Source organism: Helianthus annuus, chromosome 15 (assembly GCF_002127325.2).
Source record: "Helianthus annuus cultivar XRQ/B chromosome 15, HanXRQr2.0-SUNRISE, whole genome shotgun sequence".
Lineage (NCBI taxonomy): Eukaryota > Viridiplantae > Streptophyta > Magnoliopsida > Asterales > Asteraceae > Helianthus > Helianthus annuus.
In genome coordinates this window covers 126,891,093-126,918,158 of record NC_035447.2, presented here as the reverse complement: position 1 = coordinate 126,918,158, position 27,066 = coordinate 126,891,093, and the positions used below count along the sequence as shown (strand labels likewise).

The 27,066-nt window shown below is 33.5% G+C and overlaps 1 protein-coding gene across 1 annotated transcript; it reads right to left on the bottom strand.

Annotated features, from left to right (window-relative positions):
- Positions 1-10,382: 10,382 nt before the first annotated feature.
- On the bottom strand, positions 10,383-10,944 carry LOC110907034 (protein GLUTAMINE DUMPER 3). The gene has a single exon (XM_022152067.2). It carries the CDS (start codon positions 10,909-10,911, stop codon positions 10,555-10,557), a length of 357 nt encoding a protein of 118 aa, XP_022007759.1. The 5' UTR covers positions 10,912-10,944; the 3' UTR covers positions 10,383-10,554.
- Between the last annotated feature and the right edge of the window lie 16,122 nt (positions 10,945-27,066).

Below are 27,066 nucleotides of genomic sequence, written 5' to 3'. Positions count from 1 at the left end.
AAAAAAAGTTACATTTTTAAAAATCCCGTGTATTACACGAGTTGCATAAATGTAATTTTGTATAGGAAAACATAAAAATGTTATATCTTTAAAAAACCTCGTTTATTACACGGGTTGAATGAATCTTATAAAAATTTATATCTTTAAAAAAACTAACGGATATACACGATATACGATGGATGAAGTGATTGCGGTGATGGTTCTTATAAATGTCACGTAAACATAGTGATTACTGTATTTGAGTTGAGAGTTGAACACAAAAATAAAAGTATAGAACCAATAAACATTGATTAATATTTTTGTTTACCTCTTATAAACATTTTTGAAATATGTTCTACTTTTAATTAATTTAGTTTAATAAAATAAATAAATCATTTACATTATATTAATTTATATTGAGCATACATCTTTTCTTAATTTTAGGATAAATAATTTTGAAATCTGATAAATATTTTAAAATATTATATTATCTCCATCTATAAAAAATAGATGGCTTCAATGAATGACATGTGTTCTCTCATCGGTTTCTTTTATTATATAGTACTAGCGGTAAGACCCGTGTGCAAACACGAGTCGTTTCTTAGAAAACCATGCATAACACATATAAATGATGAATATGGTTATATTTATAGACTTATAAATAGATAAGTCAGTCGGTAAATACTTAAAGTTTAGAGTATGAAAAATACAAAAATATACAACTTATAATTCATTCTGTAAACAAAATAACATTTGCATTCAAGCAAGTTCCTTCTCCAAAAAACTATATTTTAAATCAATAATCGTTTCAATCCCCTTCAACCTCCACAAAACACTATTTTAACCCAACAGTGGTTTTAAACCACCGTTTTAACCCAATAGCAATTTCAACAACAGTTTTCTCCACAACACTCTGCTTTAACCCAACAGTGGTTTCAAACATCTGTTTCCATCTGTTGACTGGTCAACAGATGTATCAACCACTGTTTTGTTTTCAAACATCTGTCCACAACAAAACACTACTTTAACCCAACAGTGGTTTTAAACCACCATTTTAACCCAACAATGGTTTCAACAACAGTGTTCTCCAGAACACTCTGCTTTAACCCAACAGTGATTTCAAACATTTGTTTTCATCCATCTGTTGACCAAAGTCAACAGATGTATCAACCACTATTTTATTTTCAAACATCTGTCCACAACAGCAGAACTTTCATGATTTAAACAGACCTTGGCAAATATTACAAGCTTTTAAACTCTCAAACCTGAATATTCAGTTAATTAATTTAAATAACAAACATGCTTAATAATTTTAACACAACTAATTATTATATAAAATATGAAAATGTCAAACAGAGGTAACTATATCATAAACAAAGTTCAAAACAGCAAACACCATTCACTAAAATACAGCATAATAATTTCTAATCAATGGGCGAAACAGTAGTCTCGATAAATAAAGCTCCTTTCAGACCATTGTAGTTGTCAACATGTTGGAGATATTTCAAAACTTGATTGCTCAGATCAACTTCAACCATATCCCCCCAACTTCAACTTCAACCTTAAATACTTAAAGTTTAGAGTATGAAAAATACAAAAATATACAACTTATAATTCATTCTGTAAACAAAATAACATTTGCATTCAAGCATGTTCCTTCTCTAGAAAACAATATTTTAACTCAACAGTCGTTTCAATCCTCTTCAACCTCCACAAAACACTATTTTAACCCAAAAGTGGTTTTAAACCACCATTTTAACCCAACAGCAGTTTCAACCACAGTTTTCACCACAACACTCTGCTTTAACCCAAAAGTGGTTTCAAACATCTGTTTTCATCCATCTGTTGACCAAAGTCAACAGATGTATCAACCACTGTTTTATTTTCAAACATGTGTTCACAACAACCGACCTTTCATCATTTAAACAGACATTTGAAAATATTACAAGCTTTTAAACTCTCAAACCTAAATATTCATTTAATTAATTTAAATAACAAACATAGTTAATAATTTTAACACAACTAATGATATAAAAACTACAAGTATCAAACAGACGTAACTATATAATAAACAAAGTTCAAAACAGCAAACAACATTCAGTAAAATACAGCATAATAATTTCTAATCTATGGGCGAAACAGTAGTCTCGATAAATAAAGCTCCTTCCGGACCATTGTAGTTGTCAACATGTTGGAGGTATTTCAAAACTTCGTTGTTCAGATCAACTTCAACCATATCCCCCCAAATGCTTGTTATCAGCCACTTGTTGTTTTCAATTATATTAGTCCTTCGGTGCCTATCTGCATAATCAACTACACGATGATTATTGAAAGCAAACACCTTGATCCAGCCTTCTTCTTCATATCTGAGAAAATCAGCAGTCAGCTCAGCAGACTTACCAATAACAATCAAATGCAGCCTCTTTGCGATGGTCAAAAAATGCCCTTGGCAAGGATTGACTACGATGCTCTCTAGAAAACGAAGCATTCTGAAAGTCTCAAAAAGAACATCGAAAGCAATGATGTTCCTCTCACCTAGTGGATATCAATAATTTGAAACCATGAAATATATGGTTTTATCAGCATAAATTCCTGGAGACCATGAATAACCGCTTGAACCATAATTATTTACGCTACCGAAATTTATTGTTCTCCATGACTCACGACGTCGAGAGTAAACACGAGCAGTAGCCACATTACGATAACATCTGATGTTCAGCACTTTCAGATCATTGAATTAATCAAAATAAATTCCACAAGTATCAGAATTTCGATCATGAATATAATTTAAGTAGTCGTCAGACAAAACCTTATAGCGCCTGGTAGTTGGATTCCAAAGGATCAGGTCACAGCAAATCCCTTCATTACAAACTAACAACAATCCATTAAATGACGATAGAATACATAAGAAGGTAGGGTGCACATTGTTAGCAAAACTTAAGGTTTTGCTTCTAACGACATCCAAATTACCAGCAACCACGTCGTCAACGACAATTGACGTGTCTTTAAAGGAAAGTAGTTTCTTTGTAGTGAATCTCCACTTCGGAGAGCATGCATCATCTCAAATGCATGACTTGACAGTTCCCTATAAAAATTCTTGGAAAGACATTTAAAACAGCCAATATCTTCTGCAGAGAACCTTGTGAAAATTTCGTCAACAATCACTTGAAACCCAATGTTTTCCATTTTGAAGTGAACAAATACGTGTTTGAAAGCCAAAGAAATTGTAATGATATTGATAAACAAAAAAACTTTTGAAGATGATTGAGTAGATGGATGAAAGTGGTAATGATGAAAGCCTCTGCCCAAAGTATTTTATATACCCAATGAAGGCGGTTATGACTAAATACATCGTCAGACTAACTTACTGTTAAAGAATATGATGCGACATTGGTTAAGCATTTAATGCAAAACATTTCAAAAGTGCGTTTCCATGGGAAAAAATATAAAATTAAACACGTTATCATAATTACAATTAACCTCTTCATTTACCATAAGACGCCTTTACCATAAGACAGAAGTGAGTGAGTGACATGCATTAATTGCAAAGTACATATCCCCAGGCATTATGAATTTGAAATTACCAGCAATTTCAAAACATCTGCTAAGGTATACGTTTTCCAAAGGAAACATCTGCTAATTTATACTTTCTTGGAGATGGGCAGTGGTTTGCCCTTTTGAATGTGGGCCAGACCTTTTATCTTTGAATATAGAGCAGTGGTTTGAAATTAAATGTATTTTAACTCAGATAAAAAATCTCAGATAAAAAATCGCTTCATTTGCAATCATCATTTAGTCATAACTCAGATAAAAATCTATTCATTTAAAGACCAACACTACTCTACATAGTAAACAATGCTTCTACAACTCCAGCAGACAAAGATATTGCGAACATTTGTTCGAGCAGATGATAATTTCGAGCAGATGTTAGATCAGCAGATGATGATTTCGAGCAGATATTCTCTTTTGGCAAACTTTAACTTTGACAGATCTATACACTAACAGAAATTGATTCAACATCAACATAATCTAATTAGACTCAGAGACAATTTCACTTCTACATCAAAAGTACCGATCTGCAATAATCAGATGATATTAAAAATTACATAATAATACTTATGCACCTTAAAATTAGTAAAAAAATAAAATGCTCCACAAACATTAATAGGATTAAAATTTAGTGCTTTTAGCCTCAACTTCATCGAGTACCGAACTTCTCAATGTATATCTTCAACAATCGCCATGAACTCCACGGAAGTACTGAATGCATTACCATCAGGTTTCTGGTAACCTGGTCTCTCGTGAACAGACCAAGATGCAGTACATGAAAACACTTCTTCAGCCGTTGAAGAGTAGCCCTATCCTCATATACTTAATCCTCAACTTGCTTCATAAAGAGCTGTTTTAAACCATCAGAGCGTGGACAAGTGTATACATTCTATAGATCAAAATTCCAAACTTTATGCTTATTTTAATACAAAAAAAGGCAGGATAGAACAAATCTCTAGTAAAATAAAAACTTACAGCAGTAGCAGATCCTTTCTTGCGTTTAGTAGGAACTACTGTGAGTTCTACATCATCATCATCTGCCCAAGTCAATTATAATCATCATTTAGTCATAAGCAAAAATTATTTTAAATGTACATTTAATAATCTTTCTTTGTGTTTAATTTAACTTTATGCTTCTTTTAATACAAAAAAGGCAGGAAAGAACAAATTTCTAGTAAAATAAAATCTTATCTTACACCAGTAGCAGATCCTTTCTTGCGTTTAGTAGGAACTACTGTGGGTTCTACATCATCTTCATATGCCCAAGTCAATTATAATCATCATTTAGTCATAAGCAAAAATTATTTTAACTGTACATTTAATAATCTTTCTTTGTGTTTAATTTAACTTTATGCTTCTTTTAATACAAAAAAGGCAGGAAAGAACAAATCTCTAGTAAAATAAAATCTTCTCTTACACAAGTAGCAGATCCTTTCTTGCGTTTAGTAGGAACTACTGTGGGTTCTACATCATCATCATCTGCCCAAGTCAATTATAATCATCATTTAGTCATAAGCAAAAATTATTTTAACTGTACATTTAATAATCTTTCTTTGTGTTTAATTTAACTTTATGCTTCATTTAATACAAACCTAAAATAACCCGCAGATGATTGTATGAATTTCAAAAAACTGTGATTAGACTGAAATATAAAGCGAGAATTAGAGTAGATCACTTCAAAATTAAAAATTCAAAATTAGAGTTGCAAAAAAAACATACTTTAAACGATGTTGGAACAATGATGCTGGAAACAACCGTAGAACAATCATCATCATCATCTGCTCAGATCATTCACAATCATCATTTAGTCATAACTCAGATAAAAAATCTTTAGTAAAAATCAAAAACCAAAACAAACATAATCATATATATCACATTACCATCATCAAGGCAAACCACATATCCCAAAAATTTGTTCTGAAAGTGGGTAAGATAGAGTTTTCGTTTTCTCTTATCCTTTATGAACAAATGTCGAGTATTGAGAATAAGGGATTTGAGGGAGAGATACATTAGAAACGTGGTTTGAAAATACAAAAGCAGAGAACACGAGAGTGTAAATTTGAAGAGTGAAATGAAAATATAAATCACTTTATATAAGAAGATGATTGACAGAAGTGAGTGGGTACCATGCATTGATTACAAATTACATATCCCCATGCATTTTAAATTTGAAATTACCGGCAATTTCAAACATCTGCTAAGGTATACGTTTGCCAAAGGAACCATATGCTAAGTTATGCTTTTCTTGTAGATGGGCAGTGATTTGCCCTTTTGAATGTGGGCCAGACCTTTAACACTTGAATACATGGTAGTGGTTTGAAAGTAAATGTATTTTAAAGTGATTTATATATTCCGGTTTTTGATACAGTAATGACATAAGAAAAGCATTGTTGGACAGCCTCTCTGGCTGACACATCAGCTTTTCTTATGTCATTGTAATTTCTCCTTTTATAGAAAGTATAGATAGATTTATGTATATTACTTTGAAGGGTGGTGATCAAATAAGAGGTTTATTTTGGCTAGGAAGGATAGGAAGCAATAGGATTAGGACATGTGGCAAAATTTAAAATAAAGAGGAAGGGTATTTTAGTCAATCTTATCCTTTCTTCTTCCTTTTCAAAACCCAGTAACTTCAAAACCTACCATTTTCAAAACCCACCATCTTCAACCATTTCTTCACTTTCTATCTCAATAGTCACTACATTATAGTGCGATTTTCGTCACCAATCAATGATTCAAACACCCGATCAACGTGTTCTTCAGCTTTTTTTTGAAGAAAACCCAGTTTAATTTCATACAAAATCTCGTTTTTTCCGGTGATTTTGAAGATAATCACTCGATCCGTTCGATACGAGCGCTGATAAGTGTTTCAATCATTCAAAATTTGTCAATTGTTGAACAAATCACTTCGATCCATGTAAGAAATTCTTTAATTTCATTTTTACGATCTGGGTTTTTGATTTAGTCATTGTGTTTTATGATCTTGGCGGGGGTTCGGGGGCAGCGCCTCTGGTAGCGGGGTCCCAGGGGCGGCAGCCCCTAGCGGGGTCCAAGGGGCAGAGCCCCTGGCTCAGACAATTCACAGCACAGACAAAACTATTGTCATGGTTCAATGCGTTTTAGAGAGAACACTTTCTTTGGTGTTTTTAGGCAATTGCGTTTTAGAACTAAAACATTTTTATGTGTTTTCTGGCCATTGCGTTTTAGAAAAACACATTATTGAAGTGTTTTTAGTCATTGCGTTTTAGGTAAAACACATTTTTAGGTGTTTTCAGTCCATTGCGTTTTACAGAGAACATTTTCTTTTGTTTTTTAGGCAATTGCGTTTTAGAATGAGACATTTTTAAGTGTTTTCTGGCCATTGCGTTTTACAAATAAGACATTTCTTTGTGTTTTTTGTGCATTGCGTTTTAGGTAAAACACTTTTTTATGTGTTTTCAGTCCATTGCGTTTTAGAAAACAGACATTTTAAGTGTTTTCTGGCCATTGCGTTTTAGAAATAAGACATTTGTTTGTGTTTTTGGTGCATTGCGTTTTAGGTAAAACACATTTTTATGTGTTTTTAGTCCATTGCGTTTTAGAAAGTACATTTTCTTTTGAGTTTTTAGGCTATTGCGTTTTAGAAATAAGACATTTCTTTGTGTTTTCTGGCCATTGCGTTTTACAAATAAGACATTTCTTTGTGTTTTTGGTGCATTGCGTTTTAGGTAAAACACTTTTTTATGTGTTTTCAGTCCATTGCGTTTTAGAAAACAGACATTTTAAGTGTTTTCTGGCCATTGCGTTTTAGAAATAAGACATTTGTTTGTGTTTTTGGTGCATTGCGTTTTAGGTAAAACACATTTTTATGTGTTTTTAGTCCATTGCGTTTTAGAAAGTACATTTTCTTTTGAGTTTTTAGGCTATTGCGTTTTAGAAATAAGACATTTCTTTGTGTTTTCTGGCCATTGCGTTTTACAAATAAGACATTTCTTTGTGTTTTTGGTGCATTGCGTTTTAGAAAAAATGTCATTTTTTAGGTTTTTTTTTCCATTGCGTTTTACGCAACTGAGTTTTTTGCATTGCGTTTTACGCAACTGGGTTTTAGAAATTTTTTTTCGAAAATATAGCAATAGTATACTCGTTTTAAAGATAAAAAAACGCTCCTTTTTTTGGTGAATTTTTTATAAAAAATAATGTCGTATGAAAGAGTTATTAACGTTTAAAAAGTGAGGGAGAATTGGAGGAGAGAGAAATATTGCCTTGGATTGACTAGAATACCCCTAAACAAACTCGCGCGCCTCTTTTCTTCCCTTCAATTTCCCTGATTTAATCTTAGCCCTTGATTAACTAAATGGATGGTTAAGATCACTTACTAGCCTTCTTAGCCAAATAAACTTTCTATCATATCTTCATCCTTACTTTGAAATGTTTTTTATTTCTATCTAGAGTCAAATGCCATTTTAGTCCTTTTGGTTTGGAGCAATTTATCAGTTTAGTTCAAAGGTTTCATTTTTCGTATTTGAGCCCAAAAAGGTTTCGTTGTTGCCACTTTAGTCCACTAGGATAACTTCATCCATTATTTCTGTTAACGAGAAGGGCAATTCAGTCATTTTATATAGTCGAATTGTCATTATAGTTAACAGAATTACATATAAAATGATCAAATTTTCCTTCTCGTTAATAGAAAAAATGGATTAAGTTAAGTCAGTAGACTAAAACGGAAATAATGAAACCTTTTTAGACTTATAGACGAAAAATTAAACATTTAGACTAAACTGACAAAATGATTCAAACCACAAGAACTAAAATTACATTCAACTCTTCTATCTAAGACGATTATCTTTTAAATTAAGAAATGGATTTGTTTTTCACCAAATAAAGTAGGATGCAACCTACCCCGCACCTCAACAATTCAAAAGCCGAATAATTTTATTTACAAATTTATTTTAAAAAAATCATGTTATAGATGACAATAATTGCAATTTCACTTTAAATCCATTAGTGACATGATAATATATTATATTTATAAACAAATGGATTAATTTAGTAATAGGATTTGCTGGATTTTACACTACCGTTATATCCTATAAATTTTAAGAAAAAAATACATCCTAAAAATCTTAATAACTTTACCATCGGTTTGATCTCAGTTACCTCTTCTTAACCTGGTAATCTATTATCCCATTCACTAATAAACATGTTTTACAATGTTTTGCTTATTAAATAAAAGAACTACGGTGTCAAACGCGTCAACAAGAATTTTAATTTACGGCCTGTTTGACAAATTCTGAATGGTTAAGTGTTGAACCAATAAGTGATCTGAACCATTAACTGCTGATCAGTAAAAGATTTGAACCATTAAGAGACAGTATAGTGTTTAACCATTCAGAGGAAAATGTCTGAATCATTCAGACATCTGTTCGTGAAACAAACAGTCTAAGTCATTAAGTGTTGAACCAATAAAAGATCTAAACCATTAAAAGTCTCATTAAAAGATAAACAAACCACCCCTCAGAGGGAAACAAAATCTTTTATTTTTAGCTATTACAATTTTGTTCATATGGACCTTAAAAAGAAGATGAATCATTATTAACTAGTGCTATTGATCTTTGTTTTCTAATATAAAAAGTTGGTAGTCCGTATCAGCTTAAAGTTATGGCTATGAAGAAGGAAGAAACATTTGTTGAGTTTACCAATTGATAAAGTATATTTTAATGGAAAATTATCAAAATAGGTGTTTAACCAAAGAATTTTACCAAAATAGACCTTTTTATGGTGTTTTTTTTTCCAAACACTCAAGTTAGTTGCTGACTAAGCCTTCTAAACGCCTGCTGATTGACGGCTGAGGCTTAGGTGTCGGCTAAAAAGCTCCCAGCCGCCGGCTAAATGTCCGCCGACGATTAAGGCTTAGGTGTCACTTTTTGATTGGCTGAAATTAAAAAAAAAAATAGCTAATTGGGTAAACTCTTGGTCAAGAATGTCTAGATTTATTTTAACGTTTAGTGCCTTTAGACCCCACATCTTCGTTCTTCGTAAACCATAGTTACATATCCCTCTCCTATTTTTATAGTAACAAATATAAGCACCGGAAGTATCACACAAGTTAGAATGAAAGCAAATTAGGTGTGGAATTTGATCATTTATTATTTGCTATATTATAGTTTAGTGCACGACCCTAAAACGTGTTGATGATGTATTTGTTCTTTTTTTTAGTTTGATCATTTTGATTAAATTTCTTGATGATGAAAGAAAAGCATGTCACTTTTAATTAAAAACACAACTATTTTTGTGAAGAAACATAAAAAAAACGTGTTATTTGAGATAATGAAAACCTTTCAAAATAATATATAATTAAATCAGTTATTTGAGGTTAGATGAACATTTAAAATTATTCGGAAAAAAAAAGCCAAATAAAACGTAGTTTTTCTTAAAACGGGTTTATATTAAAAGTAACAATGGCATGTCCTTTCTAAAAATGGTTGGGTTCCATTAAGAGTACTAAAAATCGAATATCACATAAAACGGTCAGGTTAGACAAGGTTATACCATCTTTCTAAAAGATTTGGTTATATTAGTTCTTTTTAATGACTAAACTTGCATACCATGAGATTATATTAGTTACAACGGTCAGGTTACACAACCGGGTTATATTATTTTTCTAATTGGACTCCCTTAAAAATAGCTTGTTTGGGATTTTCCAAGTAGTGGTGTTGCTGCACAAGTTTACTGGTTATCCAATTATTGAAACAACACAAGAAGTCATTTTTGATAACCTAATTAATGGGATAAAAATAGAAAGTTGTCCTAGAAACAAACAAAAAATACATACATATTTTAAGTAAACAAGCACAAACTTAACAAGTAAATATGAATTAGAGTAAAATAAATAAATAATTGTATTTTCATAATTCTACCAAAATTACACTTCACTGGATCTACCAAAGCAAAATTTTAAGAGAAACGAAATAAACATGAAATGAAAAAAAAAAAAAAAAAACTAAAAAGTTAAGGTTACTCACACAACCTCTAGTCTTACTTTTAAATCTACACATTTTTTTCGACGTTGTCAGTGCCGGTGGGTGGAGCAGGCTTAGCAAGGTAGGTCGGGTTGATGTCTCCGGGCATGACTATAACAAGCTTCTGCTCCATTTCCACCGGTAGTTCCACGTGAAACTCGGGCACCGACGACTTATCTCGATCACCGGTACCGTTTTCCGATGAATCTGTAGAAGAAGAATAGGGTTTCTTGAATGTGCATACTAAGATGATTAATGCAAATGCTATTAGGGTTAGCATTAAAGCCAGGCCTACGAACAAGTAGGGTATGGGAGAACTCCACCGGAATCCGGTGGCGGCTGCGGTGGCGGAGACTGCTGTGGTGTTTTGTGTTGGTGATGTCATTTTAGTGTTTTTGTTTTGAAATTGTGTTGGTTTGTTTTGGAGTGCAATGGAAAGGTTCAATTATGGATGTATTTATACAAAAGGGAAGTGGTGATCATGTAGAAACAAACTTTGCCACAGTGCATGGATTGGGATCATGTAGCAAATGACTAAACTACCCCTCTGATGCATGGAACAATCATTTGCTTTTCTTTTGCTTTACGGTTTCTTTACTTGCCAAGAAAAAACACTTTTTTTTATATTTTTTTTTGTAATAATTTGTAAGTAAATAAATTGTTATATGCAATATCGAAAGTTATGTTATGAATCGAACTTATACTTGATTCATGGGCTAACACTTCAAATACATGTATATACATGTATACTCCTTTACTTAATTATATTATATATTGTGTAAATATATTTTGTATTTTTATTTTATTCTAATAATATTTATTTTAGTTTACGGTATCTTTTTATATTACACATACAATTTATTTACATTTATAGAAAACGAAAATACTTTGTAATTTCATTATTGTAACAAAAATATATACTGACGTAATTCCTCGGTAATTTGTCTGCCAAGCTCCGTCGTGAATCCATCATTGAAATTTTCATAGGTGATACTGCCATAATAACAACCACTTATATCCGTTGATGAATTCTCATTAAATTCGGTCAGTAATCAAATGGGGTGGTGGTCCATTGGCAAAGGTAAAACCTTTAAACACCTTGAGAGGTGGGGTGGGTCTTGGGTTCAAGTCTCAAAGACAACAGGAGTAAGAAATTTGCCGTTCAAAAAAAAAATCGGTCAGTAATGCTTCGGTAATTAATGGGTTATTGGATTTTATCACCCGCAACTATCGGCCTTTGGCCGTTGCCACCCGCAACTAACACTTTGACACCCGGCACCCCCAACTTGACTTTTTGTTTGCACTGGCACCAGTCAGTTAAATCTTCACTAGCTAGGTTAGTCATTTGTCTGATGTGGCACCATTTTGCTGATTGTACATTCCGACGTGGCTGATGAGGTGTAATGTCTCCTTCTTGTTTATAACACAGACATCCCCAAACGAACCCTAATCTCCATTCATCCCACATAATCACTGCTGATGCTCCGATTCCCCCCAATTCATCGATTCATCCCACAATTTCATCGATTCATACCACAGAAACCCTAATTGAGATGAGTTCATCTTCCAATTCATCGTGGAGTCTGAACCGAACCCCTAAATTGTTCAAGGTTGATTTGGATGGAAACTTGTATTGTCATCATGAAGTTGTTGCTGTTCTTCGCATCGATGGTCCTAAAAGTATACGACATGGTCATCAATTTTATGGTTGCCCTCAATGGCCTGTAAGTTGTTTACTTATGGATTGAACTTAAATTCTTGTTGAAACTGAGTTTGGTATATTGTTTTGTAGTTATCCGATTGCAAGTTCTTTATGTGGAAACAAGATTTCGACAAATTTTTCGAAGCACATTCAAACTGTACTTCAAGTCCAGTCAGTTATCAAGAATTGAAAAATGAGAACTTGGAATTGCAGTACAAGTTGCTACTCGAAGAGAACACGATGCTGAAAAGACAAATTGTTGGGAAAAAGTCCATGTGGAAGCAACCATTTCTGTTTACTATGTGTTTTGTCATTGCATTATGGATGTACATTTTGAACAAGTGATTAAATTAGGTTGTAGCATATTGAAGTTATTAATGACAGTTGTCTAGTCTGTTTTGACCCATATGTTATGACAGTTCTTTAGTCTGTTTTGACCCATATGAAAGTGCAGCCAAACATAAGTGACCAAACAACAGTTTTGACCCATATGAAAGTGCAGGCAAACATAGTCATTTGGTAATGACCAAACACATATTAGTGCAGCCAAATATTAGTGCAGCAAACTGTTGTGTGTTTTGACCAAATGAAAGTGCAGCCAAACAACTGATCCATATGAAAGTGCAGCCAAACAACTGATCAAATGAAACTGTTTTGACCCATATGAAAGTGCAGCCAAACAACTGATCAAATGAAACTGTTTTGACCCATATGAAAGTGCAGCCAAACAACTGTCAAACGAAACTGTTTTGATCCATATGAAAGTGCAGCCAAACAAGTGATCAAATTAAACTGTTTTGACCCATATGAAATTGCAGCCAAACAAGTGATCAAATGACCACAGCTGTTTTGACCCATTTCATAAACACCTGTTATATACACAGACCTGATATATGTATACTACAACCTGTAAAATGACCAAATTACCCCTGCAAGCTTTAAAGCTCATATAACCCACTGCATATATATACCACAACCTGTAAAATGACCAAATTACCCCTGCAAGCTTTAAAGCTCATATAACCCACTGCATATATATACAACACCTGTAAAATGACCATATTACCCCTGCAAGCTTTAAAGCTCATATAACCCACTGAATATATATACCACAACTTGTAAAATGACCAAATTACCCCTGCAAGCTTTAAAGCTCATATAACCCACTGCATATATATACCACAACCTGTAAAATGACCAAATTACCCCTGCATGCTTTAAAGCTCATATAACCCACTGCATATATATACAACACCTGTAAAATGACCATATTACCCCTGCAAGATTTAATATTAACTAACCAACACATTACATACCACATTAAGTCATTACATTACATAGATCCATTACTTAACATAAAGCCTACATGATTCTTGTCCAAAAGAGGCATTATAAAACACTAAATTGTCCAAACATAAGTCAAACATTCACCAACTAAGCACATCCTTCTCTGTTCCCCTTCCCTTTTGGTCTTCCTCTTTTAGCTGACAGTTTGCCCCCTCCTTGACTGTTGGGTTGGCTGTTCATTTGATTTGTCAGCTGACTTGCCTGCTGCTGAGTTGACTGCTGTTGAGTTGACTGTTGAGTTGACTGCTGTGTTGACTGCTGTGTTGACTTTCTCTTCCTCATGTTCCCCTTTTGTCTCTTTGATCCAGGTTCAACTGTGAAATAAAATCACATTAGTTAGCATAATTAGAGATCTACAACAAATGAAATAAAACCCTAAATGCCCACCTGTATTCATCTTCCCCTTTTCAGCACATTTTCTCTTGTTATGACCTCTTGCCCCACAAATACCACATGTCATTATAACCCCATGCTTAGTTAGTTTTCCTGGCTTTTTAGGATCCTCATGAGGGTCTCTCTTTCTGTTCTTCTTAGGCCAACCAGGAGCAACTTTTATTGGAGGTAGATCCATTAGATAATCAACCTTTGGCCAATACTTTTCACTTGGCAATGGAGGGATTGTGAAGTCATAAATCTTCATGTATGTATCTTTGTGGTAACACTGATCCACATAATCTTCTGCATTCTTATGTAAAAACCCAGCCACAGCACACACATGCTTACATGGATATCCCCTAAGTTCCCACTTTCTACATGTGCAGGTTCTCTTATCCAAGTCAACAGATACATCATCAAAGTCTCTTACTTGGAAAACTTGATAAGATGAGGGGTACACTTCACACCTATAAGCTGCACCCTTGGAAAACTCTAGTTTTTCCTGTATATTAGGGCAGATGACAACATCTTTGGCAGCCATTTCTGTTTTTTTTGTCACTAACCTACTCATGATCTGAATTCTGATATCCTCCAACATGTGAATAATATGCTTTGACCTTGCATTGATGATGTAACCATTGAATGTTTCTGCCATGTTGTTCACTATTACATCACATTTAGTGTGAGTTTTCAAGTAGCATCTGTTGAAACAAGTTTTATCCTGTTTCAATAATGCTTCTACTGCATCAGGGTTGATTGATCTCATCTCATCAAGTGCTTGAATGTACTCAGGTTCACAATAAGCCCTTGTAGCTTTCCAATACAGTTCCTTCAACTCTTCATCCTTGAATGTCTTGTGCCAGTTAGCATAGATGTGCCTTGCACAGTTTCTATGCTCTGCCCTTGGCCATATTAGTGCAACAGCATTCAATAGACCCTGCATATGAATATCATAAGTGTTAATACTATGCAGAATATAACAAAGGTATATATAGTAAGCAAAATGGAAAAGTGGTACCTTCTGCTGATCTGATATGAATGTCCATGCTTCTCCACCATCATTTATTCCCAAACACTTCCTGAGCTCTTCCATGAACCATTCCCAACTATCATTGTTCTCCCCTTCAACCACTGCCCATGCCAAAGGATACATTTGATCATTAGCATCCCTTCCAACAGCGGTTAATAACATTCCCCCCAAGAATGTCTTCAAAAAACAGCCATCTAAACATAACACCTTCCAGCATCCGGCTAAAAATCCTTTTTTTGACACCATCAAAACATACAAATAATCTAAAGAATGTTTCACATGTGGCTGTAGGATCTAGATTGATAAAACCTGGTGGTGCAGTTACAAGAACAAACGTTGATGTTGGATTTGTTTTCTTCAAAATATCCATGTATGCACCAATTTTACTATAATGATCCCTCATTGATCCATGCAACTTCTTATGAGCACAAGATTTAGCCTTGTAAGCCAACCACTTAGTAATTATGACCTTATACTTCTGTTTTACAGCCAATACAATCTCCTTAGCTGACCAATTGGGCTTGGATCTAAACAATGGTAGGAACTCATTAGCTATAAACCCTGCTGTTAATTGTCTGTTCTTTATGATGTTCCTTTGGCAAGAATGCTTATTCTTCACTCTTTTAACCATATAACACTCCTTACCCTTATGCAGTGAGCACAATAAGAAAAATGGACACCCTTGTATACACTTGACAACTATACGACCACAGTTGCCCGTCTCACTCTTAGCAAGGTACAAATTCCTACCATTAGTCACTGAATACCTTCTCACTGCTTCTTTGAAGGCATCCCTTGATGCAAACCTTGTTCCTACCTTCCAAATGAATTTCTTCCAGTTAGTGTGTTCAGTTATAGATGGAGCAGCTTCCTTATACTTCTTACCCCTGATATCATCGTCCTCACTTTCATCGGGTGTAAGAATGTCACCATCTGATTCCTCATAGCTACTGTACCCCTCTATATGGGCACCCAATGCATCATTAGTTTCATGCAACTTTCCCTCTGTTTCTTTCTCCTGTAAGCATTCGTCAAACAACTTTTTTTTGGCTTGACAATCAACATGAGTAGCCTTTCTAACTGCATCTTGTGACTGTCTCCATTCCAAGTCCTCTCTATCTGACTCAGAACCATTTACCTCTTCCAGAACCTCATCATGATCACTGCTTGGAACTAGGTCATCAATATCAGTATCATCATCTGACTCTCCTGATCCAACTGATTGTTTATACTCACTGTCATCACTATCATGACCATATTCATTGTCTATATCCACTGAAACCCTATCATTTGACCTAGCAGGCTTTGTGGATTGGGCTTTTTGCTCATTGGGCCGGGGAGATGGGTTAGTGGGCCTGGAACAGGAGTGGGCTTCATCTGCCAGTATTGGACCTGGTTGGATCAGGACTTCCATAAATGGTTCACTCCATGTCATAACCTTACCGGCCAAATGCAACACATCTTTATCACTCTCAAAGTGATGAAGTCCCCCATCATCAGCATCCAACCCATACATATGAAATTTTCTAGAACTGTAAACACCGGATTCCATTGCATAATCTACAAGTTCGAAGTAAGAAATGTGGTCTACATCTACTCTAACAAGCTTTGAATCACCTCCTACATACTGTGCTTGACCAAATTCTACCTCAATGTGACCGCCAATCCATAGCATAACATCTATTGTTGAAGACATCTTAAAAAAATGAGTAATTTCAAGAACTCTTACCTTACGATGATGAGTGAAGGACTGATGATCGGCAGATTAGGGCTCCATTGATGATGATCGGGATGATGAGTGAAGGACTGAAGGTGATGACTGTGATTATGATGTAAAGTGGGTATATAAATGAGACATTACACCTCATCAGCCATGTCGGAATGTACAATCAGCAAAATGGTGCCACATCAGACAAATGACTAACCTAGTTAGTGAAGATTTAACTGACTGGTGCCAGTGCAAAGAAAAAGTCAAGTTGGGGGTGCCGGGTGTCAAAGTGTTAGTTGCGGGTGGCAACGGCCAAAGGCCGATAGTTGCGGGTGATAAAATCCAATAACCCGTAATTAATTACCTACATCATATTCCCAATGGAGGATCACCGATAGATTGCCAACGAGACCCACTTTCGTGAATCCACTTTTAGTTGATGTAAGCCGCCTGTTTTATAGTGTATACAATGTATATAATATGAGTCTTAAAAGATGTACGAAATCAACTACTTCATGAAATCGTAGGTTGGATTAAAGTTGTTGATTCACATACTGATTATTGTCTAATCTGCCCACTCTCCTCTATAATTTAAATGTGATTTATTTTCAGCTAAGTGTTTTTCTTATCAATGAAAATCATTGGCATTTCCATTCCTACTCCCATTCACCATTCCATTTCGATCTCATACAGTAGGCCCATACAGTGGCGAAGCTTGACCCGAATGACGGGGGGTCGAAAACGTATATACCCAAAAAATTCTATAGAACCGGGGGGTCGAAAACGTATATAACCAAAAATTTCTATACGAAAACTACTTATATAACACTACTGAGCGAAAAGTTCGGAGGGGGGAGGGGGCCCGGCCCCTTCTATACTTCGCCCCTGGGCCCATATGCGTAACATAATTGACAATAGTTATGATTGAAAAGAAGGCCATAACAAACAAAAATGTGGATGAATTTTGCCAAAGGAAGTAGGCAAATGGAAATAAGAAAGAGCCCCGAGTGTGAATAAAGGACTAAAGAGGCCCACCTTAACGTATAGCGTCCGCAAATTCGCCCATAAGCCCCAAACCAACTCACACGTCACCTAACACCTCCAACCTTGCTATACCATACCCTTCTAACATATTTTCATAAATGTATAAAACTAGTTATTTTTCTTGCGGAAAAACATGTATATAACAAAATAAAGAAAATGTATTTACATCAAAGATAGCACATGTAGCCAATAGATAAACCGGTAATATGTCCAAGATAATATTGAAACGTCTTCTATATCAATATGTATTGGTTTTGGTACCCGGAGTGCAAAAGACAAGAATTTAACATAACCGACTCGTATCAAAACCAAAACCATAAAAATAAATACGGGCATCAGTTTCAACAAAATTTACATCGAAATGTTGAGAAAATAAATTAAATATAACTATGCATTTATTATTATTTTTTAATTAACAAGAATGTTATTAAAAAATATTAAATGGTAAATGGAATAGTATCAAAACAATTGTATGAATTAAAACTTATAGAGTTAATTACAGCATTAGATCATGTGGTTTGTTAAAAGTAATGACTTTAGATACTAATAGTTTAAAATAAAAATCTGAGTTTTGAACGTTTGATTTTATAACATTCTCAAGCCTTAAGCCTAATGACTGTTAAAAACTAAATGAGAACTTAGAGTATTTTTGTCATTTTAGACTTAGAACTGATGGTGAATTTTTTGTTAGTGTTAAGTGCCAAAATTGCTTGAGTTGAGTAGACATCAAATCATTATGCATGAAAATTTCAACAAAGTGAGAACAGAAGTACAATCATTATGCATGAAAATTTCAACAAAGTGAGAACAAAGTACAATATAACCTTACCACATCATATTCTTTCTAATTCATATTTAATGGTATCAAATCTCCAAACTTTATATGTAAAAAATTATGCGTATTATTATGACACACAATCCCCTTATTTTAACACCCTCGATACAACTTGTAAAGTCTTATACGAGTCGTATAGGACTAACATAAATTCCAAAGTCAGACATCTCATGTCACATGGTGTCACATGAGTACCTAAATACATCGTATAGATCTATATGATACATATAGAATACTAGGTGTACGTTGTATACAGTGACACAAAGCTCATGGATTTGATGTGTGGGTCCCACCTAAACGCCTCACATAGAGATATGCGATGCGTATAGGTGATTAGTTGCATGATTGCTTTGCCCTGCTTTCTTCTTTTATAAACAACGCTAAGGGATGAACGACATTCAAACAAACAATGTTTAAATGACCAACATTTCAATGATCCAACAATTAAAACAAGATTCATCTTATGTAATTCTAAAACGAGCACATTAGCAATATCTTGGTGGGAAGACAACTATTCTTTTGACGAATCATCTGACAGTCATTTGTTCTAGAGAGGAGTCTAGTATAAGATTTATTAACTTGTTTTCTTGTTTTGTTTTTGAAATACTTAACACACCGTTGTTTTAATAGGGGTTTGGCAAATCTAATTCTTACGAGATAAGGGTGAATGATCATCAGGAGGAGGTAGTCGTGTCCGGCGTTCCTTCATATCACAAGGAACCGTTATTGCCAGACATGAACGAGGTAAGTATTTATTTACTTATGTGTATTAGGCGTTAGAATTACTATCACCTTTTAACTATTAACTTGTTTTAGGATCCTGTCTCTGTTGGTGAATACGAATAAAACTATCCGAGTTACGAATACGGGTGTGAAGCTTTTAACTATTAACTTGTTTTAGGATCCTGTCTCTGTTGGTGAATACGAATAAAACTATCCGAGTTACGAATACGGGTGTGAAGCTTTGTACGCACAATAAAGTTATCCCTACAACAAAAACAATGGTGAACATTCTTATGCACAACAAAACTATCCAGACAATATTTACGCGGGCGAACCCGGCTATGTCAAACAAATCAAGCAAGAGTCACTGGATGATAAACAACCCCTTACCCGCAAGTTTCGTATGAAACTAACTAGATATGACAATTCTTTATTTATGTCTTTTTCAATAAATATAAATTTAACCGTGGTATTATTTCAGGATTGTATGTATCGCGATAAGTTAGAGGCATGGGCAAAAAAAAAAAAAAAGAAAGAAATTGGCACTCTAAACTCTCTCCCTCTCCATATCTATTCCCTCTTAAGAATATCTCACTTATTCTCATGCTTGAGGCGAAACGCAGAAGGCCCCCAGGTTAACAGTGCTTTTCTTCTGAATAGGTTCTTGTAAGCATTCAAGCCCAAGAGACGTCCATACTCTTATCCAGCCAGGTCTTGTTGCAGCAACACTAGAGCTACCGGTAATGTTTCTATTATCTATATCTCTAAGAAAGCAAACCATTGGGGGACACATGTCCCCCTCTGGTTGATGCCAACTCAGCAGACACAAAGGCAATGATGTGGCAAATCTCAAATAATTGGACAAGTGGCATTGCTCTCGGATGGGGATTCAATTGGCTTCAATCATACGCTGTCTCCCCCCTCTCTCCATTCTCACAAAATAACCGCAGAGATATCATTGAAACCCTAATCGGCGATTCTTCATCTTAGCAAGCTTAACCAGCGATTCCTTTCCTCACCGTTTCAATCGATCGTTTAGGAAGAGGTACAATCATTCTTGAATATTCAAATATCATCATCGACGGTATTGTTTCGAACTATATGCAGTAATTCATGTACTGTTTTTTTATCATTCTATTGATCGAATGTTCTTCCTTTACACACGTTGTCCTTTTGTTTGATTTACTGTTTTTGATTTCATTGTTTTGTTTTAATCTCTGTTGGTTGGATTATGGTAGCCGATTGATGTTGTTTTGGTTTACCGTTTGTTTCTTAGGGTTTGTAATCGCCAATTTTGAAGTTCGTGTATATATGTTTTGTGTATTAGGGTTTTTCAGTTTTATAGGTTGATTTTGAATTCTGATCCTCAGATTACCAAGAGTTTGATGTCTTATTTTATTGATTATGTTCTTGAAAAGTGTATAATCCTTGTATTGTTTTAATATATGTTTTGTGTATTAGGGTTCTAATTACTGTTTTCATCTACTGTTATTGGTTTGTTAGCATCAGCTATATTCAGTTTATTGATTATCTATGTTTGTTATTTACATGATTGCAATACTGAATAAGTTAAACCTTTTTTTGTTTCTGTTTGAAATCCTATTTGATGTTGATTTTGACAGCACCTTCCTGAAAATATATCAGGAAGATGTGTAGGTAGAAATCGCTTGACTTATATGAAAATATAAGATGTTCCTAGCACTTAATAACTGATCCGTTTTCAGGCCATAATCTACAAATATATGCTAATGTTTCACTTAATATACTTCAAAGTGTATATTGATGCATCTAACTACATGCACTGTTAATGTTTCATTTAAGATACTTCAAAATATATATTGATTAATGTATGTACATTATGGTTTTTTCATACTGGAATGTTAAATCTGTGATTTGATTGTTATACTAAACAGTCTATATCATGCCTCTTATTTGAACTGGTATCTTTTAAATGTTTTATTACGTTTGTTTGTTGATCCTAAGTTAAACTCAAATTTATGTTGTCCTTTACTGTTCATATGTTGAAAGGCGATATGGTTTATGGATTCGCTGCTCGTGTATGGAAGAACGACAAAAAATTGTTGGTGAGAATTTATATTATAAGCATTTGATGCCAGAAATATTAGTTTTGTAATAAATCCTTTGTGAATACTGATCTTATAATTAGCATTAACGATACCTACATTTTTTTAATAGAAACTTCTGGCAGGTTATGGTGACTGGATTAAGACGTTTGCTTATCCAGAGAAGAATGCAGTCATTCGGACCCTCGATGGTAGGGTCTTCGAAGTCAAAGTTATGAACCTTGCAGGCGACTACTTTCTTTACAACGGATGGATGGATGTGGTCACGTCATTGAAGTTACCAGACAATTCGTGGGTTGTTTTCCAGTATGAAGAAGCTTTATCTTCTTTCCGGCTGTTCTATTTTTATCAAGACATTTCTCTTGCGCCTTCTAAATACTTCTACTACAAACCTGGAAATGATGTAAAAGACCGAGACGACAGCATGGTACTTGAACATATGATTCTAAAATTATTTTATCCTTGCATTCATACATTGTTTTGTATTTCATGTATGCCATCGATCCTGATATATGATTTTGTACTATGTGTAGTATGTGAACAGGTTGTTTGTTCATCGCTAGATGCTGAATACCTGTCCTTCAGATCCTGTTGTGGTGCGTTCAGCTGGAAATCGTCAGTGGGTTGTTCGGATGGATGTGTTACACCATGAGCTTTACATTACCACCAGTTGGAGTCGAATTAAGAAGGAGATGTCGATAACAGATGATCATTTGTTGGTTTTTGAAATGGTTGATTTTAAGACGTTTGATTTGAGTGTTTTTAGCTGTAAGTCTGCCCTTCTAACTTTCCCACCTGAATTGTGTGTTACCGAAAAAGAACCAACTGATGATTTAATTGAAGTGTCTGATGATGAGTTCCTAATCTGGTTGTTGCACCTGGTATTGAACAGAGTGATGATGACGAAGTACCCGTTACTTTTGTTGTTGACAATCATTTTGTAAGTTTCTATTATTTTCTTCTTCATACTATTAATGTAAAAATTTATAGCGTGTTTAAGAAATTTTATTATAAATATTTGTATTATTATTTGTAGCGTATGAAGAAGAAATGGGCACAAACGCATGGCTTGGATCGGAAGATGGATCTGACCATCAAGGACAGTGCTGGTCAAACATGGGACGTGGCTTTTGGTGTGGAGTTCTCGCAATGGTGTCCGCGCTACAATGTCACTGGTATGAGAGAGTTTGTGAGAGACAAACAGTTGGTATATGGTTCCCAGTTTCAGATGATTTATGTTAAACGTCAAGGTATGTTGCTTTATAACTGAGCGAGTGGAGGTACATGGTATGTGGTGGTAGTATATTTTGTCCAAACAGTTTGTGGTTAGACAATGATTAGTAGTATTCTTTTGGTATGGTCATTACGATGATCGTTATGACTTGATAGACGTTCGTGATACACTTTTTTGGGTGGCCATGTTAATGTGTTCCTGATTATGGTAGACTAAGTATGCTTGTGACCATATTTGGATTATATTTTGTGCTACATTATGAAGTTGATTTGAAGTTATTTACACTTTTATCACTTATATGTTTAACAATATCATGATAGTATTGTATGTGAAAATGAAATGACTAGGAATAGAAACTGTCTCTTTGTTAGGTTATGGTAGAATTAAAACATTAAATAAAAGCTTGTAGATTTTATATGGTTTTAATCAACTTTTGAAATTAACGAAACAAATTTCTAACTAATGATTTTTTTTTAATCTACTTGGCTAATTTCAGATGTTTTTTTTAATATAATGATTATTTATTTTTAAATTTGTAGATCTGCCTAAATATTTTGTTTGTTTTGAAATATCTCAACGAATCAAATGTTGATTTAATTATTTTTTAAGTAATTGAATTTTCTTTAAATATGTATATTAAATTGGTTTCTTAAATTAAACGTTTCGGTTTTTATTAGATGATAGTCCGTTTTATATAAATTTAGAAAAACAATTGTTAAGGTTTTATTTACTTTTGGAAACTAAAAAAAATATCAAACTTTTTTATGGAAGTTTTTTTAAAACCGTTGTGACCTTAAGTATTTTGACTTTAAACAGTGATATTTAAAACCATTAAAATCATGCCATATTTAATTAATCAATTAACTTTATTTAAGGAAAATTCGAAATTAACTCCAACTAATTACATCAGAATCCAACCATACAAAAGATAATTTAAACAAAATCTTAAATTTTCATTATTAAAAAATCCAATGAAATGTACACCTATTTTTAAATTTTAAAAAATAGTAAAGTAAAGTACAGTTTTATTAAAAATGTAAGTTATTGGTTGTATTTTGTCATTCTTTTATCCACAAACCTAATTTCTTGCTTAGAATACACTTTCAGGTTACTTTTTTAATTGTTAATTTGATGTATCTTTTGTGTTGATTGTTTTGTGTGGTGTTGTATTTATGTGTCGTTTGCATGCATTGCTTTAAAGTTTAGTTTTAGGATTGTTTTGAAAAAAAGTTGCATATGTTTTTCTTTAGGTTTTGTATGTATAGATTGTTTTAAATAAATGATTATTGTTTACTTTTTTTAGGTAACGAAATCATATATTTCGTCATATTTTTTAGATTTGTAGGTTTTTTAGAAATGTCAATCCATTTCTAAAAATACTTCAGCATAATTTCGGTAACAATTTTTTATAATAATAAACTGATTTTTCGACTTGACAAAAATAATTTACCGAAATTTATATATATATATTTACTTACTACATTCATTTGATTCAATTACTAATCGTTTTCTAACATCAATCATCTATATTCAGCTCATATTTCATCGAAATGGATGAAAACACTATTAGTTTTGTAAACAATCTTGATTGGAGATCCAAACTTTTTACCATCAAGGTCAAGGTGTTAAGACTTTGGATTCGTGTGAATCCAAAGAGAGAATGAGAAACCCTTGGTATTGAAATGTGGTCATGGATGAACAGGTTGGTTTGAACGTCATTTGCTATTTAAGATGTACTTTAATTTTTATATTGGTGTTTATACTAACCACTTTTAATTTTTAATGTTGATTAGGGGACCAGGATGCAGGCTACTGTTTGAAGCAACTTTATAAAAAAACATGAAATTTTGCTTAATGAAAATGAGTGTTGTTACATTTATAAATCTCAACTTTCTGTCATTAAGCCAAATTTCAAACACTTTGACAAGGAACATGCTATTAGCTTAAACTTTGATACATCGGTTAAAAAGTGTGAGAATTTTGATGGAAGTGTATATGGTATTCGGTTAGCATCGTTTGAGTCCATTAAAGCCGCTGAAATCAATGTCAAGTATCGAGTTGGTTTGTACTTCATCATATATAACAACCACATCCGAAATTAAAAAAATATATAAATATATATTATTTTTTTAATTTTTGTTTTTTGTGCTGATTACATTTGTTTTTAATCAATTTTTTTTTTCAGATTTTATTGGATATGTAGATGAGTGGTCTGAACCAGAAGTGACCAAAACGAAGATGAGAAAAGATAGCAAATACATGAACTTGCAATTGCTGGATGAAGAGTCTGTTTATTAAATGCTAACTTAATTTCATTGCAACTTTTGTATGATATATTTTTTTACATGATATTCTCATATGTGTTTAATTTCTATTTATGTAGGGGAATCAAGTTAAACTGCACTTTATGGGATGAGTACTGCGATGAGATGTTTGGTTACATTCAGAGCCATAAAGAAGAAGTTCATGTTATTCTGCTTGTGCAGTTTGGTAGTTTCAACAAGTATAAAGGTATTCACTGTTTATAAACTTTGTGGATTTTATATAAATGTTTATATGATTTACGAAATTGAATATTCTAATCTCTGATATTATTTTTTTTTACACATGGAAGACAACGCTATCTAATGTTTTCCATATAACAAGGTTGTTTATCAATTCTGACATAGAGGAGATTCGTTCATTTAGAACAAAGTAAACAGTTTATAAAATAATATGAACTACTTATTGATGTTTTTAAATGTTTTTGCTTATATTATTGTAAACAGATTTGTTGAGAAGATATGTAAAACATCCTCTAATGGTCAGAAATCCATTGGTTCATCTGGAAGCATCAGTCTTGCGGATGACTTTTTAGTCAAGCATCCGTTTTCCAATTTCCATGATATTACGCTGTTGGATAAGGTATGTGTTTACTTTTTTATTTTTTAAATACATTAAACAAAATTGCTTCAAAATTTATATTTATAACTCTATTTTCTTACATTTAATTTCAGCCTTGTGAGGTCATAGTTTTTGGTACGATCATGGGTGTGGATGATAAAGATGATTGGTACTACCTTGGTTGTGATGATTGCAATCGGAAGGTGGATACAACATTGGTCATTGAGGAAGCTGAAGATGGTGCCGAGGAACCGAAGTTTAAACAGGTTTTAGTTTGCTCAAATCCTGAATGTCCTAAAGAGGTTGTGAGTGCGACACCGATGTAAGTAACTTATATTTTTTGTTATTTTATAATCTTTATGCTTTTTTTATTCTACTTTACAAATGTAAATTGTATTTATTTTGTCAAATACTTTTTGTGCATTTAGTTTTAGGATTCTGATCAGAGTACAAGATTCTGCAGCTATTGCCTCTTTGACTATGTTTGACCATGAAGCCAGAAAAATGTTGGGAATGACTGCAATTCAATTGCTTGAGAAGTCAAAAGTGGGTCAGGTAACGTATTTCACATCACTCTTTTTTAAATTCTTTTATAAGGTACATATTAGTAATGTGTAAATTTGATTATTATGTTCTTATCATTAAATTTTAATTCATGTATATTAGGCATCTTTGGAAGAGAAAACCATTCCCTATCAGTTTAAAGCTTTAAACGATAAAAAGTTTGCTTTCAAGATTCAAGTTGGTCAATTCAATATTGACAACCATACTGATGGTTATGTTGTTCATAAGTTGGTGAATGATGCAGCAATCATTGAATCCTTGGAGAGCCGAATTCCAGCTGATCAGGTTAGTACATACAAACCTTTTAATTAAAGTTATGTTAGGAAATTTATTAATTTTGTTGTGCCTAGCCTTATTTTTTTATGAATTGTAGGGTGTGGACGAGGCAGCTGTTGATGTTTCACTTAGTGATATATCAACTCAAAACCCTTTTGCTCTAAAGGTATGAATTTTAACTTAATGTTACAACATAACAAACGCTCTAAACATTTATAATAGCTTCTAATTTTGAATATATCATACATGATGCTGTGGATTCTTTTGGTGATAGCTTCACACCCGATTGCACATCTAGAGATTGTTCTAAGACTTCGTCTGTGGAATTGAAGCGTAACCTTGCTGACGTGTATGAAGTTGAAGAAAGCACCTCTCTATCATCAACAAAGGTTAAAAAGGTTGGTGTCTCGGATGTCCAAATTGATGAGGAAACGATTCTGCTGGTTCCAAAGATTGAGAAGTAATTCATGGTTGAAGTATTTTTATCAAAAACAATTTATCTTTTTCCGAATATTGCTGCTTTGGTTTGGTTTGTGTGTTTGATTGGTTTGGATTGATTTGTGATGGTTGGTTGGTTTGGTTTTTTTTTTAAACATATGGTTGGTTGGTTTTTTTAATTGAAACACATGGTTTGTTGGTTTTAATGGTTGGTTTGGCATATTTCGTATTAACTATACTCCTTTAACCTTTATCTTTTGTTACTTTATCTTTGTTTTATTCTGTTGCATGTATAAA

Excerpts from the sequence above, each read along its gene's own strand:
- LOC110907034 (XM_022152067.2), bottom strand. The coding sequence starts at position 10,911 with ATGACATCACCAACACAAAACACCACAGCAGTCTCCGCCACCGCAGCC.